Source organism: Sitophilus oryzae, unplaced genomic scaffold (genome assembly GCF_002938485.1).
Source record: "Sitophilus oryzae breed Bouriz unplaced genomic scaffold, Soryzae_2.0 scaffold_857_pilon_pilon, whole genome shotgun sequence".
Classification (NCBI taxonomy): Eukaryota; Metazoa; Arthropoda; class Insecta; order Coleoptera; family Curculionidae; genus Sitophilus; species Sitophilus oryzae.
The window spans coordinates 3,907,892-3,922,227 of record NW_022147480.1 but is presented as its reverse complement, the minus strand read 5'-3'; the positions used below and the strand labels follow the sequence as shown (position 1 = coordinate 3,922,227).

The following is a 14,336-nucleotide window of genomic DNA, read 5'->3' as shown; positions in this document are numbered from 1 at the left end:
AATAGCGACTTTAGTTCAGAAATTATTTAGAAAAAGTCGAAATAAATATGATATTCCTACTCCCTGTAATCTCCGAAACGAACGATTTTAAGACATACATTTATACGAACATTTTTACTTATTTTTACCTGCAGAATATCCTGCAGAAGTTTCCCAAATACAATTCGGACAACCCTGTATATTTGAAGTTATATCAAAAAATGAGGAATATACTAATTATACTAAAGGCGAATCATATACGCGTAGATTATGTTTGTCAATAAAAAAGTTAATTTTCAATTTCAGTTTCTTAAAATACACTTTTAATTAGAGTAGATGTAAATGTATTTTGTTAATATTTTTTAGTATTTAAATTGTTAAATGAGTTAAATAAATGTTTAATTTATTTATTTCTGTTACTGCATTTTCTCAGTCTATTTAATAATTATTTAAAAAAAATATATATAAATATTAGGAAAATGGGATATAAAAAATTGAGTTGACTTTTCTACGAATAAATCTTGATTTTAATGTATCCGTTATCCGACGATACGATGATACGATATTAATTTTATTGGTTGAATTTTTTTAACTTCGATTGGTGATAAAATTACGCAGTTTTTAAATTTATTGCATTTTCATGCCTCCGTTCATCGGATATACGGTTTGCTTGTTTTCGAGTGATAATTTTAAGAAAGCTGGTTTCTTAATATATCTTTTGCTATGTTCTTCTGAACAAAATGAGGACCGTCTGGCTGCCGGTACACGCTGCGTTCACTACTGCATATCCCATCTCTGTATTTAAAATCTGTTCACTACTGCGCATCACAAGTTCGCCCTATATTTCAGGAACTAGAGAGGCTAGGACAAACATATGTGTAGCATATTCAGATAAAAAAGTAGCAAATTAATGTGAAATTCGCATCATTTTCTCTCTAGAGTGTTCCTTTTTTTTGGATACAATCTATTTAGATAACATAAAGATCTTTATTAACATAATATAAATTACCTTTTCCTAATATTTGTATCTAATAATTCCCTACACCCATACAGGAATTGACTGAGCAACTAGATGGAAAGTTTTTTGTTGAAGATGCCCAAGCAAAATTTAGACCCTGCTGCAATGCTCAAATTGCTGAAAGCAGGTTTTAAATTTAAAGTTGACTGTTTTGTATACTACTGTTATTATTACTACATCTTACATTTATATTGTTTTAGCCCTATTGCCACAGATCATGGAAATATTAGCCCCCGTTTTCCAAAAAATAGACGTCATTGAGACAAAATTGGACGTGTCTTTAAAAAAGTTGAACAAAGTGCAACCAATTGCAGTGTCAAACTACATCAGCGAAGACATGAGTTGGTGTCCGTTTAAATTTCCGTTAAATAAGATGGAAGAGGTCCAGGAACTAGAAAAAAAGTTAATTTACACGGATTTCAGCAATAAAATGGTAATAATAAAGTTGTTTTTTTTTAATTTATTTTTGAAGTGAAACTTCTTTACGCGCGTTGAGAGTAAATATTCAAGGCCGTGACACAAGAGGTAGCATCAGGAAAAGTGGTAATGGCAGTGTTGCCACAGCTACCCCTTTGTAAAATAATTTAACTCGCTCTGGGTAACGATCTGTGCCATACGCGGCTAAGAAAATCAATATAACAAACTTGATATTGTACCTGTCTACCAATATCCTCTGGTTGTGTGCTAGAAAGTAAATTTTCATGCATATTTTCATCGATAGGTTTGTAGCTTCTGAATAGCAGTCTAAGTAAAGCATCTAGCTCATTTTCTAGCTCAGAATTAGAGTTAGTACCTCGCATTTTTATTGGAGGAAACTGTCAAATTTAGTTCAAACCAATAATCAACGAGAATATTCGTATAATTAATAAAATTACTGTAAACCACTATAAATAATGAATAATGAACTTCTTCTTCTGGTGCTGTCCGCTTCAGTAGCGTGTAGGCGTTCATATGTTCACTAGGCGCTATCTTCTCTGGGCACCATATAAAGTGTGTCCTCTTCAGCTGTTCTAAATATCGTGGTAGCATCCGCAATGTTACACCACTCACGGATATTGCGAAGCCATGAAGAATGTCATATTTTTAGAATCTAGAAGATACACCCCTAAAACCTCGCAGTATATGACCCAAGTATGATGTCTTCCTTTCTTTCGCTATTTCTAAGGCTAAGAACATAGTGAAGCGACGAAGCTAGCGGCGAGCAAGCAGCGCGACATCGCGTCCAAAACAAATCTGTGAAGACAAGTACCTGCGAACATAGTAAAGCGATCTGTTCGAGCGGTTAGATCGAGCGGCGAGATTGATTCAAATAATTTTGTTTTCGTCGCTCTGTCGCGCTGTAGAAAATGATAGATTCCCAAAAATTAATAGATTTAGTATTTGTAAGAGAGATCTTATGGGATCAGAAAGATAGTAATCACCATAACCATTACATTTTAGATAAGTTATGAGATAAAGTGGCAGCAAATTTTCCTAAAGGTTATAAAACTTTCTCCGGTTTTTGAAAATTTCATGTAACCAAATGTTTGCGATACTACTGCCCAGAATTTTACCCACTGTTAACATTTTAAATTATCAATAAGCAAATGAAAATAATAAATTTGCACACGTATCTCACTATTCCTCGCCGCTCTACTACGTTTTAGCACCTCGAGGGTTGCTCGAGGCAGTATCGCGCTGCTTGCTCGCCGCTATTCTCGTCGCTCCACTATGTTCTTAGCCTAATAAGAGCTGTCGTTGCGTATTTGCTCTTTGTAAAATCTGTTCATTTGATGTGGTCAACCCAGGGAATTCTACGTAATCTTCTTAATATCCACATTTCTAAGGCCTCAATTCTATTGAGGGTTTGACCTTCAGTGACCATGTTTTAGCTCCGTATAGCAGTATTGGCCATATGTAACATTTAACTACTCGTAGCCGTAAACTTAGGGGTACTTCCTTTCTTAGAAGGTAGGTTTGGAACTTAACAATGGTGTTTCGAGCCATTGCCACATGTATTTTAACCTCTTCGTCGTTATCCCACTTGTCGTTCAGCGTAGTTCTCAGATATTTGAACCTGTTTACTTCCTCGATCGACTACATAGTAGTAGTAGCATTTTGGTTTAATGGTCACAGCTGCCAGGGCTACATGATAGAATTAACTATTTACTAGAGGTGTGTAGTTCGTGAATGAACTAGTTCCAATGAACTATTCCGACCCCGGAATGAAAGGAACTAGTTCCTGGTTTCTCAAAGAACTAGTTCCTCAGGACCTATTTCGGGATCGAGACTGTGACCGATTTATAATAATATGCGAAGGCGATGGATCGGCCAGCGCGCGTAGCCCGATGCTAGGCAAGAGTGGGGCCGCATGTTATCGGATCCGGACCTAGAGGAACTAAATAAAAATCTAGTTTACGTACGGATCGGCCAGCGCGATCGTATACCGATAGTAGGCGGTAGTGGGGAGTGCCAGCCGTATGTTATCGGACCCGGGCCTAAATGAACTAGAGGAACTAAATAAAAGACTAGTTTACGTACGGATCGGCCAGCGCGATTAATGCTAGGCAGGCGTGGGGAGTGCCAGCCGTATGTTATCGGATCCGGACGTAGAGGAACTAATTAAAAGACTAGTTCACGGGAATCTATTCAGTCGGCAGATGCGAGATATAATACAAGGCGGCGACGATGGATTCGGCCTTGTCTATTGCCACAGCCGGCGTAATTACCACAGAAAATTGTCGTGGATACTCTTTTTGATTTTTAGTTTGTTCTTTAAATATTTTATGGGAATGTTTCACTTTAGGTCCCTAAAATTATAAAATATCTTATAAAACGAAGTAGATATTCTGAATTTTTAGACAAAAACAAAAAAGGATGAAGTGAGGAAAAATGCAATTTTTCGTAAAATGTTCGTAATATTTGAATAGTTCTGACTGACAACGAAACCCATTAGCAAGCAACGGGGATGTCAATGTTAGTCGGGAACTATTGTGAACTAAAAACCTAGTTCAATGAACTATTTCTCTGGAGGAACTAGAACTTAGGAACTCGTTCCTCCCAAGGAACTAGAATTACAACCTCTACTATTTACGGTTGAGGGATTATGTGATGACAGACGAGGTCGCCATAGAAGCTTGTCTGGGAAATTTCATACCCGACTGTTGAACAAAATGTTACCAAAGGAAGATCCTGTGAAAAATATCAATATTAATAACGATTTTATAGAAGGTAGTAGGTGATTGTTATAGTCCATCTACTAAAGCAGGAAATTTATTGCAGTCAAAAAGAATATGGTTTAACGTTCCAATACTTGAGCATTATATGTCACTTTTTCAAGCATGCCCTTCAAATCCTTCAATATAATAGCCGTTAGTAAGAAGTTTTACTTCAAATATTCGCACATAGTGCGCACATTGTTTTTTCTTTTTCATTTATTTCGTGGTTAGATTTTTATCATTTTGTTACTACTTAAAGAGTCCTAAAATCGGTTAATTTAGTATTTGTTTGAGAGAAAAAATATTTTCTTTTTTAGTTTGAACACTTAGTGCACAAAACATGTGCAATTGACACCAATGACGTAAAAAAAGTAACGAAACGGGTCCTGACATACATGTTTACTCTGGAATTATTAAGTCAATTTACGTGGACAGGAAGAGGCAACAAAAAACCTGCCTTTGCCATACTGACAAGGATACTGCATTTAATTTTGGAGGTTCAGAAAATAACCGACCAAACATATAATGCAGAAAGGTCTCGCCTGTTTTTACAGCATAATTGGTTTAAGTGTTTAAATCAAACGATCCGTCGTTCTGAGTAAGTAGTTTTTTTATAAAAAGTCATTTTAACACCTAGACATAAAAGTAAAGCACTTTTACGCCTAAGCATAGAACTACCAAAATATATTATTAAACTGCGTAACTATAGTTTCTCGATATATCATTACATACAAGGTATTATTTTAAATCTTTTTATCCTATTTCCAGTGGCGGCTCGTGGTTATTATTGTAGGAGGTGAATATCTAAAAATATTGCGTCGATTTTTTTAAGACGCGACCAAATTTAATTAGTTTCTTGCAAGGTACTTGTACGTTTAGTTTAATTAAATCTAAAAATACCCTTACATTTTTAAACAGGTGGTCTAGTGCATTAACTCCTATAATACCAAAGACAAAGTGCTGCCTCGTGACGTCTAAATGGTTCTAAGAGGTTTTGTGTAGTTTTCTACGTTTGAAGTCGATTTATACGATTTAGGTATAGCCTTAGGGATTAATGTAATAATAAATCTAAACATATAATAACAGCAAGGATCTATAAAAAAACACAAACAATTTAAATGATAGTTAAGTACGTAAGCAGGTATAGGTAATAAATATATGTACGTGCACTTAACTGTTCGAAATACACTAGGTAGAATCTAAATTTAAGAATGCTTATTTTTGGAATTCTCAGACAGCAAGATACCATAACATTAATAAATTATATTCAGTAAGGCATCATGCAATTCATGATTGAATTTTTCGAATCAAATTTTGATTTTCCGAAGTTTGCATCTATAGTAGTTAGCTAACTCTATACTCTATACATTGATTTTAAGTAGGTTTTGATTTTTTTCTTATTACCCTTACCTAAGCGGTAATTTTGTTACCACAGTAGTTTTTAATTAGTGTATTGGAAATACATCTCAGTAAAATATGAAGAATGGTTTTACAGAGTGAGTATGGCAACCAAAGCAAGTAAAATTGAACAAAAAATCATAGTGCTGGTAGAATATCTATATAGTTCTTTTGCTAATGTTCACAATTTTAGTTGATCAGAAATAAATTCAATTCCTTGTGACAAATTTTCATCCTCTGTTTTTAGGTTTTTAAGTAAATTGGATATAAAGTCCAAAACCTGGTAAATCTTTGTCATATCTGTTTTATTTTCTTGATACTCATTAAGATTGTCACAGTCGGTATTGGAATTGTCATGTTTAGTATCCTCGTTGGTGTCTAACGAAAAAGTCATCATCGAACTATCAATTCAAACAATTGTATCAAGTAAATTTTCTATTTCGTCCAAATTACTGAAAAAAAAGGAGTCTTTATATTATTTACTTCTGAAGTTATTACCTGACCATATAAATATGTATTTACTTTTAAGTTATCGGCAATTACAACAGCCCGAGTAATTGTAGGCCCCGGAGTGTATTCTACTTTGAATATGGATAAGCCATTCTCGTTAATAATGAAAAACCAACCAAGTTAAATTAAAAGACTGAAATAATGGTTTAAGTTCCTCAAAAGTTGTAAAACTCGTAAGTTTCTTATGTGTTAAATATTCTTGTTTGCTTTGTTCAATTGCTTGCTGAAAACGAATTTGATCTAATTCGTTAAATTTTTCGTCTTTGCTTTTCCGATATGATATCTTTTTTGATAAATATTTGGAGCAATTCGGAAATTTACTTGGTACGCTAGTTTCTTTTAATCGGGGCAAAGTTAAATTAACTGAAACGATCTCACCGGTTTTTGTATCCTATTGGGAAATTTCATAAATAAAATCCTCCTTTTCAAAATGGCACTCACCATCTCACACACCCGATTATTGTTATTTGGCCCAAATTTTCACGAGGAATTGCAGTTAACCATTTTTTGCGAAGTTTTTTGTCTCTGGGAAACCGAAACACCCGCACTTTTGTACCGCTAGCATAAAATTACAACCTGGGACACAATTATGGAACAATTTATAAAACACTACAAACACTTCACTATCTAAATTTGTTAAAAGTACAAAAAACACATCAAATAGTCCCTTCATTAATACCTAATCGATAAAATCGAGCGAATTCATTGACCCAACAAAAAAAAAACGCGGCGTCTATCTAGACAAGGAAAGAGAGTCTCTCTTTCCTTCTCTAAGGATAAAATACTCGGAAGCTGAACCGCGCAGCCGCGGTTTACGTCAAACTCAGCTGGACTTTACCGCTGATAAACTTTTATAAATATCAGAGTAAATTATGGCCCTATTTAAAAACAAAGTTAAAAACTCATCAGCATTTCTGTATTTTTAAATCATACAAAAAATATTCATTAAGTTCAAAGAATTATTCATAATGTTCAAAATTCCCGCAAAGCGCTCCTCGCCGAACAAAACAGAACTCCCCGTGTAGGATCCGAATGCTTCCGAGGTTTTCGTGATTGCGGTTGCGCGTTTCAGCTTTCCAGTATTTCGCAGTTAAACAAGGAAAGAGAGACGCTCTTTCTTTGTCTTGCCGAATTTGTGTTAGAATCGCTAGGCCCACAGACCGTGACGTCAGCATCATTTTTAATTTAAGCACTTTGTCTTTTTTGTAGGAGTTAATGTCTATTGCCATTTCACTAAAAATTCAGTCAATGCTCTTTACACAAATTTTCCACGGTAGGATTTAAAAGACATTTAAATAATAATGTCACAAAAATATAAATACATACAGGGTGAGTTTCCTAGGATGTTCTCTATAGATATCTCGGAAACTACTGGAGATAGAGAGTCAGTTAAATGGGGAAAGAATTGCAGTTTTGTAGGCTCATAAATATGCGCTTTTCAGATTTTCGAAAAAGTTCATGGCTTACTAGATATTTCGAAAAAAATAAATTTTGGCTAGAAAAATTGTCCCTAATTCCATTATAATCTATTTTAGACAAAAAGTTTTCAGATAAAAGTTGTAGATAATCACATCCCTAATGAGACTGTGCTCTCCGATTTTTTCTAAAGCCTGTCTTTTTTGACATATGACACCAACATATGTTTTTTTAAATGGAATCCATAGTTGGCCATGACTTCATAAATAGCGCCATTTTTTAAGCTTTTCAGCGATATAAGCTATAATATGTTTCTTTCACAAAATTACTGAGTTATAGCCAATTCTTATCTTTCTTGACTAATTTCACTTAGTTAGCCATGGAAACAAGTTCAATCGTCGTTGCTCTCAGAAATGTGAAATTGTCACATCCAATCTTTGTAAATTAAAATAAACAAAAATTGTAAATATGAGTTTTTCAAATGAATAAAAGCGTGTAGGATTATTGGTTCAACTTTTCTTGGCTATACAGTTTCGAGTATACGTTGACCGGTGAACGTTACTTATGTTTTTTTAGAGAACAGTTTTCAAGACATGTTAGAAAAATTAAATTTAGATACTCGCGCATTAATAGAGTGGTTCCAACATGACTTTCAACCAACTCTTCGCTCAAAAAATGTAAGAAATTAAAAATTATTTCATTATCATAATTATGTACTCAGGGATAGAAGTGGACCAATTGCATGGGTCTCCGCGGTCACCTGACCTATCCATTTTAGATTTTTTTATGCGGTATGGTTAACAACAAGGTTTACAAAAGAACTTATGAACTTATGAGAGGCACTCGAAGAGGCGGAACAGGAGAAGTTTAATTAAGTCGATCGGTCGTTCTGTGACAATAGCTAGAAATTCAGTTTTAAAAAGATGCATTTATGTACTCAAAACAATTGCGGATTTTTTGAACATTTTCTAAAATAACTTAAAGTGTATGTATTGATTATTTTTTTAAGTTTTAGTTTGTATAATGTAAATTGAAAAGAGCCGTTTAATAATATATTTTGTCTTTTTATAAGTTATAAATCATAACAAAATTAGAACACCATTGGAAATAAAAAAAGACCAGTAAAAGTAACTTTTACTGGTCAACATATCTTGTATGGTCAAGAAAAGTTGAACCAATAATCCTACACGCTTTTCTTCATTTAAAAAAAATTATTTACAATTTTTGTTTATTTTAATTTACAAAGATTGGATATAACTATTCCACATTTCTGAGAGCAACGACGATTGAACTTGTTTCCATGGCTAACTAAGTGAAATTAGTCAAGAAAGATAAGAATTGGCTATAACTCAGTAATTTTGTAAAAGAAACATATTATAGCTTATATCGCTGAAAAGCTTAAAAAATGGTGCTTTTTATGAAGTCATCGCCAACTATGGTTTCCATTTAAAAAAACATGTTTGTGTCATATGTCAAAAATGACAGGCTTTAGAAAAAATCGGAGAACACAATCTCATTAGAAATATGATTATCTACAACTTTTATCTGAACATTTTTTGTCTAAAATAGATTATAATGGAATTAGGGACAATTTTTCTAGCCAAAATTTGTTTTTTTCGAAATATCTAGTAAGCCATGAACTTTTTCAAAAATCTAAAAGGCGCATATTTATGACCCCACAAAACTGCAATTCTTTCCCCATTTTACCGACTCTCTATCTCCAGTAGTTTCCGAGATGCCCATAGAGAACATCGTAGGAAACTCACCCTGTATATACACATTTCTAAAAGTTTTATTTCACATTTTTTTTATATTTCAAGTCAATTCTTTCTTTAAACGTTTTTCGAAATTTAAGCAATTGTTTTCTTTTAACTGCACGATTTTACAAACTAAACACCATATGTTTTCTATTTGAAAATATCTATTCCAGAATTAGTCAACAAGAGTTCATTTATCCAGAACCAGAATATTATGAATTATTACCTACACAAATTTCGCGCTGCATCTCAAACCCTCTGCTACGACAAAGCCAACGGCTAAACTAAAAATTTTTCGATATTAAAAATTTAAATATTGATTTATATTGACTTAACAAAACTTTATACGCGATACGCGATAAACGAAACAGAAACCTGGGTTGTTTTATAATTTGAGTTTTTATAAACACCTAAACTGCCCAAACGGCGAAATTTTTCCAGCGATATGACTGAAATCCTGTAATATATTTATATAGAAATAATGCACTCGATATTTCTTAATCAACTATATTGATTCTCAACTGATAAACAATATTACAAATTACAATAAGAACACGCTGGTTTCTAGACAAAGACAAAAACCGCCACTTTTTATATCGTCTGTCAGTAAACTACCAAATACTAGTGTATATAAAGTTGCCTACCTTACAAATCCTTTTATGAAAAAAAGGATTTGTAAGTATTTTTTTAATAATATATGTTCGTACTTTGTTGTTGTGCTTTTTTATGTAGGCGTAAAAGTGCTTTACTTTTATGCTTAAGCGGTAAAATTATTTCTTATATTGTCGATCACGTCGCAAAAATTAATACTTTTGTGACGTTTGAAAAAGAAGCATGTTCTATTCGGAGTAAAAATATTTTTTTTTGTATCGCCTGTATGTCATCGTATAGCCGAGTTTAACGTACAGCCTCAACGAGAGAAGTATAATTTTTACTCATAATAAAACAATATACTATTTTCTACACTAAAACTTAGATAGAAAAAAGTAATAGCCTAAACTACTGTCAATCTGTTTGTAAATTCCTACTATAATTAAAAAAATATCATATGGTATATCTGTTATTATTTCAGGTTAAAAAAAAGCCAGCCAAACACTGAAGAACACGCAAGTCATGATAGTCAAGAAATTAAGCAAGAGAAAAGCTAATTTTTTATTTTGATAATTTTTATAAGTTTTTTATAAGTTTTTTTTTTAATTTTATACTTGTTTTGTTAAAGTGTTAATAATATATCGTCAGTCTACAAACAAAACAGAGTCCAATTATTAGATTTTTGACTTATTTATATAATTTGACTAGAATTATATAAATATACTCAGACTCCTTAGAATTATTAGTTTTATTTTTAAATAATTTTCATATTCATTAAATCCATAATAGCGTTATATTTGTTTAATAAAAATGTATTAAAATTTTTCTTTATTCTATTTTTGGACTTGATGATTTTTACTTGTAGACTGACGATATATTGCTTATATTAATAAAAAAATGTCTAGAACAAGAAAGTCTTTTACTTATTTATTTATTCTTCTGCAAGTCAGAGTCATATTGACATCGAAATCAAATTCCCTATGTCAAAAAGCTCCCAGATACCAATCTTCAACCTAATATAATATAGAAATGATTTAGGAAAAGTCGAAATAAATATGATATTCCACTCCCAGTGTCTCCGAAACGAAGCATTTTAGACATACATTTATACGAACTTTTTTACTTATTTTTACCTACAAAATATGCTGCCAAATATTCCCAAATACAATTCGAACAACCCTGTATATTTGAAGTTATATAAAAAAATAACGAAAATACTAATTATATACTAAAGGTGAATCATAGACGCGTATATTATGTTTCCCAATAAGAAAGTTAATTTTCAGTTTGAACAATTTAAATTGATTTTAATTTTGAATATGAATTCCTTCATTTTCAGTTTCAGTTTCTAAAAAATACAGTTTTATTTAGAATAGATGTAAATTTATTTTGTTAATATCCTTTGGTATTTAAATTATTAAATGAATGAAATAAATGTTTAATTTATTGATTTGTTTTACTGCATTTTCTCAGTCTATTAAATAATTATGTTAAACACATTTTTTATATAAATATTAGGAAAATAGAATATAAAAGTTTGTATTTACTTTTCTACGAATAAGGGATATTTTATTTCAAACCAAATCATTTAGTTGATTTTTAAGGGTTTGCCTGGAAATATACATTCGGCTTACTATAATCAAATTACTTTAAGAAAGGCCTTTGTATAGATACTATCTCTGTTCCTTTTTATGGATACAAGCTATGTAGAAAATACAAAGTTTTTTATTAACATAATAATATAAATTGCATTTTCTTAATTTTTGTATCTAATATATCCATTCACCCTCTTGGCTATCTCGGTCATAAATGTATATGAATTCTGGAAATTGTCTCGAGAAGTACATTTTCATGTTTTTGATTCTAGTTGGTCCGATAAAATGTCCAGACTGTCACAGAATATACAAATCGAGAAACTCTTTGAGTGGTCACAGGTCTCGAGATTGTGTCAACAGGAAAGTGTACGAGTGTTTGACGTGCTGGAAAGTGCTGAAAAGGAAAGAATATATGAAACTTCATCTGAGTAAATACCCCCAGTGTAATATAGCCGAGGATGTTCTGGATTGTTTCAACATTACTACTATCAAAAGGGAGTCTAATACCTAAGATAGTGCATTAAAGAAATTGTTGATTTTACTGAGCACTGAAAATTTTTGACTTAGTTTTTTCATATACCTAAAGGGTGTTTCAAAAGACATGTACCATCTCTCATGGGAAGATTCTTCACGTAAAAATAAGATTTATTTATTTATACAACACAGGTCCGATTCTGCTTTGTTTGGTAGCTACAAGCGGTTAAAGTTTTTTGATTTATTATAATTGTAATATTTTAGAGAATTTGCTATAAAATATTATCGAAATAAAATACTAAACTTTTCAAAACCTCGTTTAATACTATAGCTAGACCCTGTATCTAAATTAAAAGAAACATCAAGGTTTTCAATTTTTAAAAAAACTTGGTCACATTCTGGTGACCATGCCCATATAACATCCTTTTTTAGCAAATAATATAAAGGATGGAGCAGTGTTGCCAGATTAGGCACAAAAGAACCATAATAATTTATAAGACCTAAAAAAGATTTTAATTGCGTTACATTTTGGGGCTGTTCTGCATCTTTTATGGCTTTTATTTTTTTGTCTGATGTATGTAGTCCTTCTTTATTAATAATGAAACCCAAATACTCAATTTGATCTTGGAAAAAACTACATTTAGGTAATGAAATTTTTAAACCTGATTCCTGCAGAATTTGCAAAACCATTTTTAGCCTAATTAAATGTTCCTTACGATTACATCCAGTAATTAAAATATCATCAAGAAATACTACTGTACCGTCAAGGCCTTGCAACAATGATTCCATAATTTTTTGGAATTTGGCAGGTATACTTGCGATACCAAAAGGTGCCCTATTATATTGATATAAACCTTTGTGAGTGGAAATTGTCATCAATTCCTTTGAAGATTGATCTAAGCAAAATTGTTGATAAGCGTTAGATAAATCTAACTTGGAAAAATGAACGCCTCCTTGTAATTTGACAAAAAGTTCATTGATACGAGGCAAAGGATATTGATCAATTTCGATGTATGGGTTAACGGTAACCTTAAAGTCACCACAAATTCGTACTGAACCGTCTTTTTTTAGTACAGGAACGATAGGTGTTCTCCAAGGACTGTAATTGACGGGTGTAATGACCCCAATTTTTTCTAAGCGTTCCAATTCCAGATCAACTTTATTTTTAATCGCAAACGGCAAAGGCCGTGCTCGAAAAAATTTAGGTGATACGTTTTTCGATTTTAATTTGATCGAAATACACCCCTGTTTTAAAGTACCTAGCCCTGGTGCAAATACCTTATTGAATTATTTAACTAAACTATTTATATCAACTGGCAACTCTAAAAAATTTATTGTTGAAATGTATAAACAGAATAAATTATAAAAATCCCTACCTAATAAAGGCGGACTGACTGCATTTTTAATAACATATAGATCTAATTCACATTCTTTGTTATTGTAAATCACATTACAGGTAATATAACCCAATGGAACAATTTGGTCACCATTATATAAGTTAAATACATTATTGGTGTGTTTCAAATTTTTATGGTAAAATTTTTCTATATAATAATTTTCTGAAATAACACTATTGCCTCTATGATAAGTTAACAAAGTAAATTTGCGACCATACAAATATTGATTAAATTTACAAACAGAAAAAATTATGCTTAGTCCCTCTTTTTCAATTTGACTAAACTTCTTCTCAGAATCTGAAAGAGTGCGTGAGGCAAACGCGATAGGCTTCTCGCTGCCATCCGCATAAAGGTGAGAAAGCACACCCCCAATACCATAATCGCTTGCGTTGGTACTCAAAATAATAGGTAAGTCTGGATTATAATGCACTAATATGGGTGCTGATGTAAGAAGATCTTTTATTTTTAAATTAATTAAAATTGCATTATTTGTACAATCTAAAGTAAATAAACAATAATCTTCAGATTCTAAATAATTTTGAGAATGGCTAACTAACATCGGTTTATTTACATTATTTCTATTTTTATTGGGACATACCGGTGCAAGATGCCCCTTTTTTTACAACAATGACAAAAACAATCTCTAAACGCACACTGACCTGTTTCGTGGTTTTTGCGACCACAAACCTTGCAAGCTGATGTGCCGGAGAATCGCATACCCTTCTTGGCTGATAATTGACCAGCGAACTGACCTTTGGACCGCAAATGGTGTGACGTCTGCGCTGGCTTATTATTGCCCCTTAGCCCTGTGGAATGACTTCGCCTCTGGTATCCCCTAGCATAGAGAAGTTCTGACTCCTGTTTGACTAAAACTTCATTGTTGTAGGTTCTTACTGCAGATTTTGCTGCGGCAATATCAATCATATCTACAAATTTGGTAGACTTCTTTTCTTCCATGAGCCTATCTTGCACTGGCCCAGGATTGAACCCCACTACAAACATGT

General features: G+C 32.5%; 1 protein-coding gene across 1 annotated transcript; it reads left to right on the top strand.

Moving 5' to 3' along the window:
• The first annotated feature begins 446 nt into the window (after positions 1-446).
• LOC115889923 lies at positions 447-10,586 on the top strand. The gene is made up of 3 exons (XM_030910024.1): positions 447-1,430; positions 4,512-4,792; positions 10,348-10,586. The coding sequence occupies exons 1-3, from the start codon at positions 1,215-1,217 to the stop codon at positions 10,421-10,423; spliced, it is 573 nt and encodes a 190-aa protein (XP_030765884.1). The 5' UTR covers positions 447-1,214; the 3' UTR covers positions 10,424-10,586.
• The last annotated feature ends 3,750 nt before the right edge of the window (positions 10,587-14,336 follow it).

Excerpts from the sequence above, each read along its gene's own strand:
- LOC115889923 (XM_030910024.1), top strand. The coding sequence starts at position 1,215 with ATGGAAATATTAGCCCCCGTTTTCCAAAAAATAGACGTCATTGAGACA. Across the intron at positions 1,431-4,511 it reads CGGATTTCAGCAATAAAATG|TTTGAACACTTAGTGCACAA; the intron begins GTAATAATAAAG and ends TTTCTTTTTTAG. Across the intron at positions 4,793-10,347 it reads CAAACGATCCGTCGTTCTGA|GTTAAAAAAAAGCCAGCCAA; the intron begins GTAAGTAGTTTT and ends TTATTATTTCAG.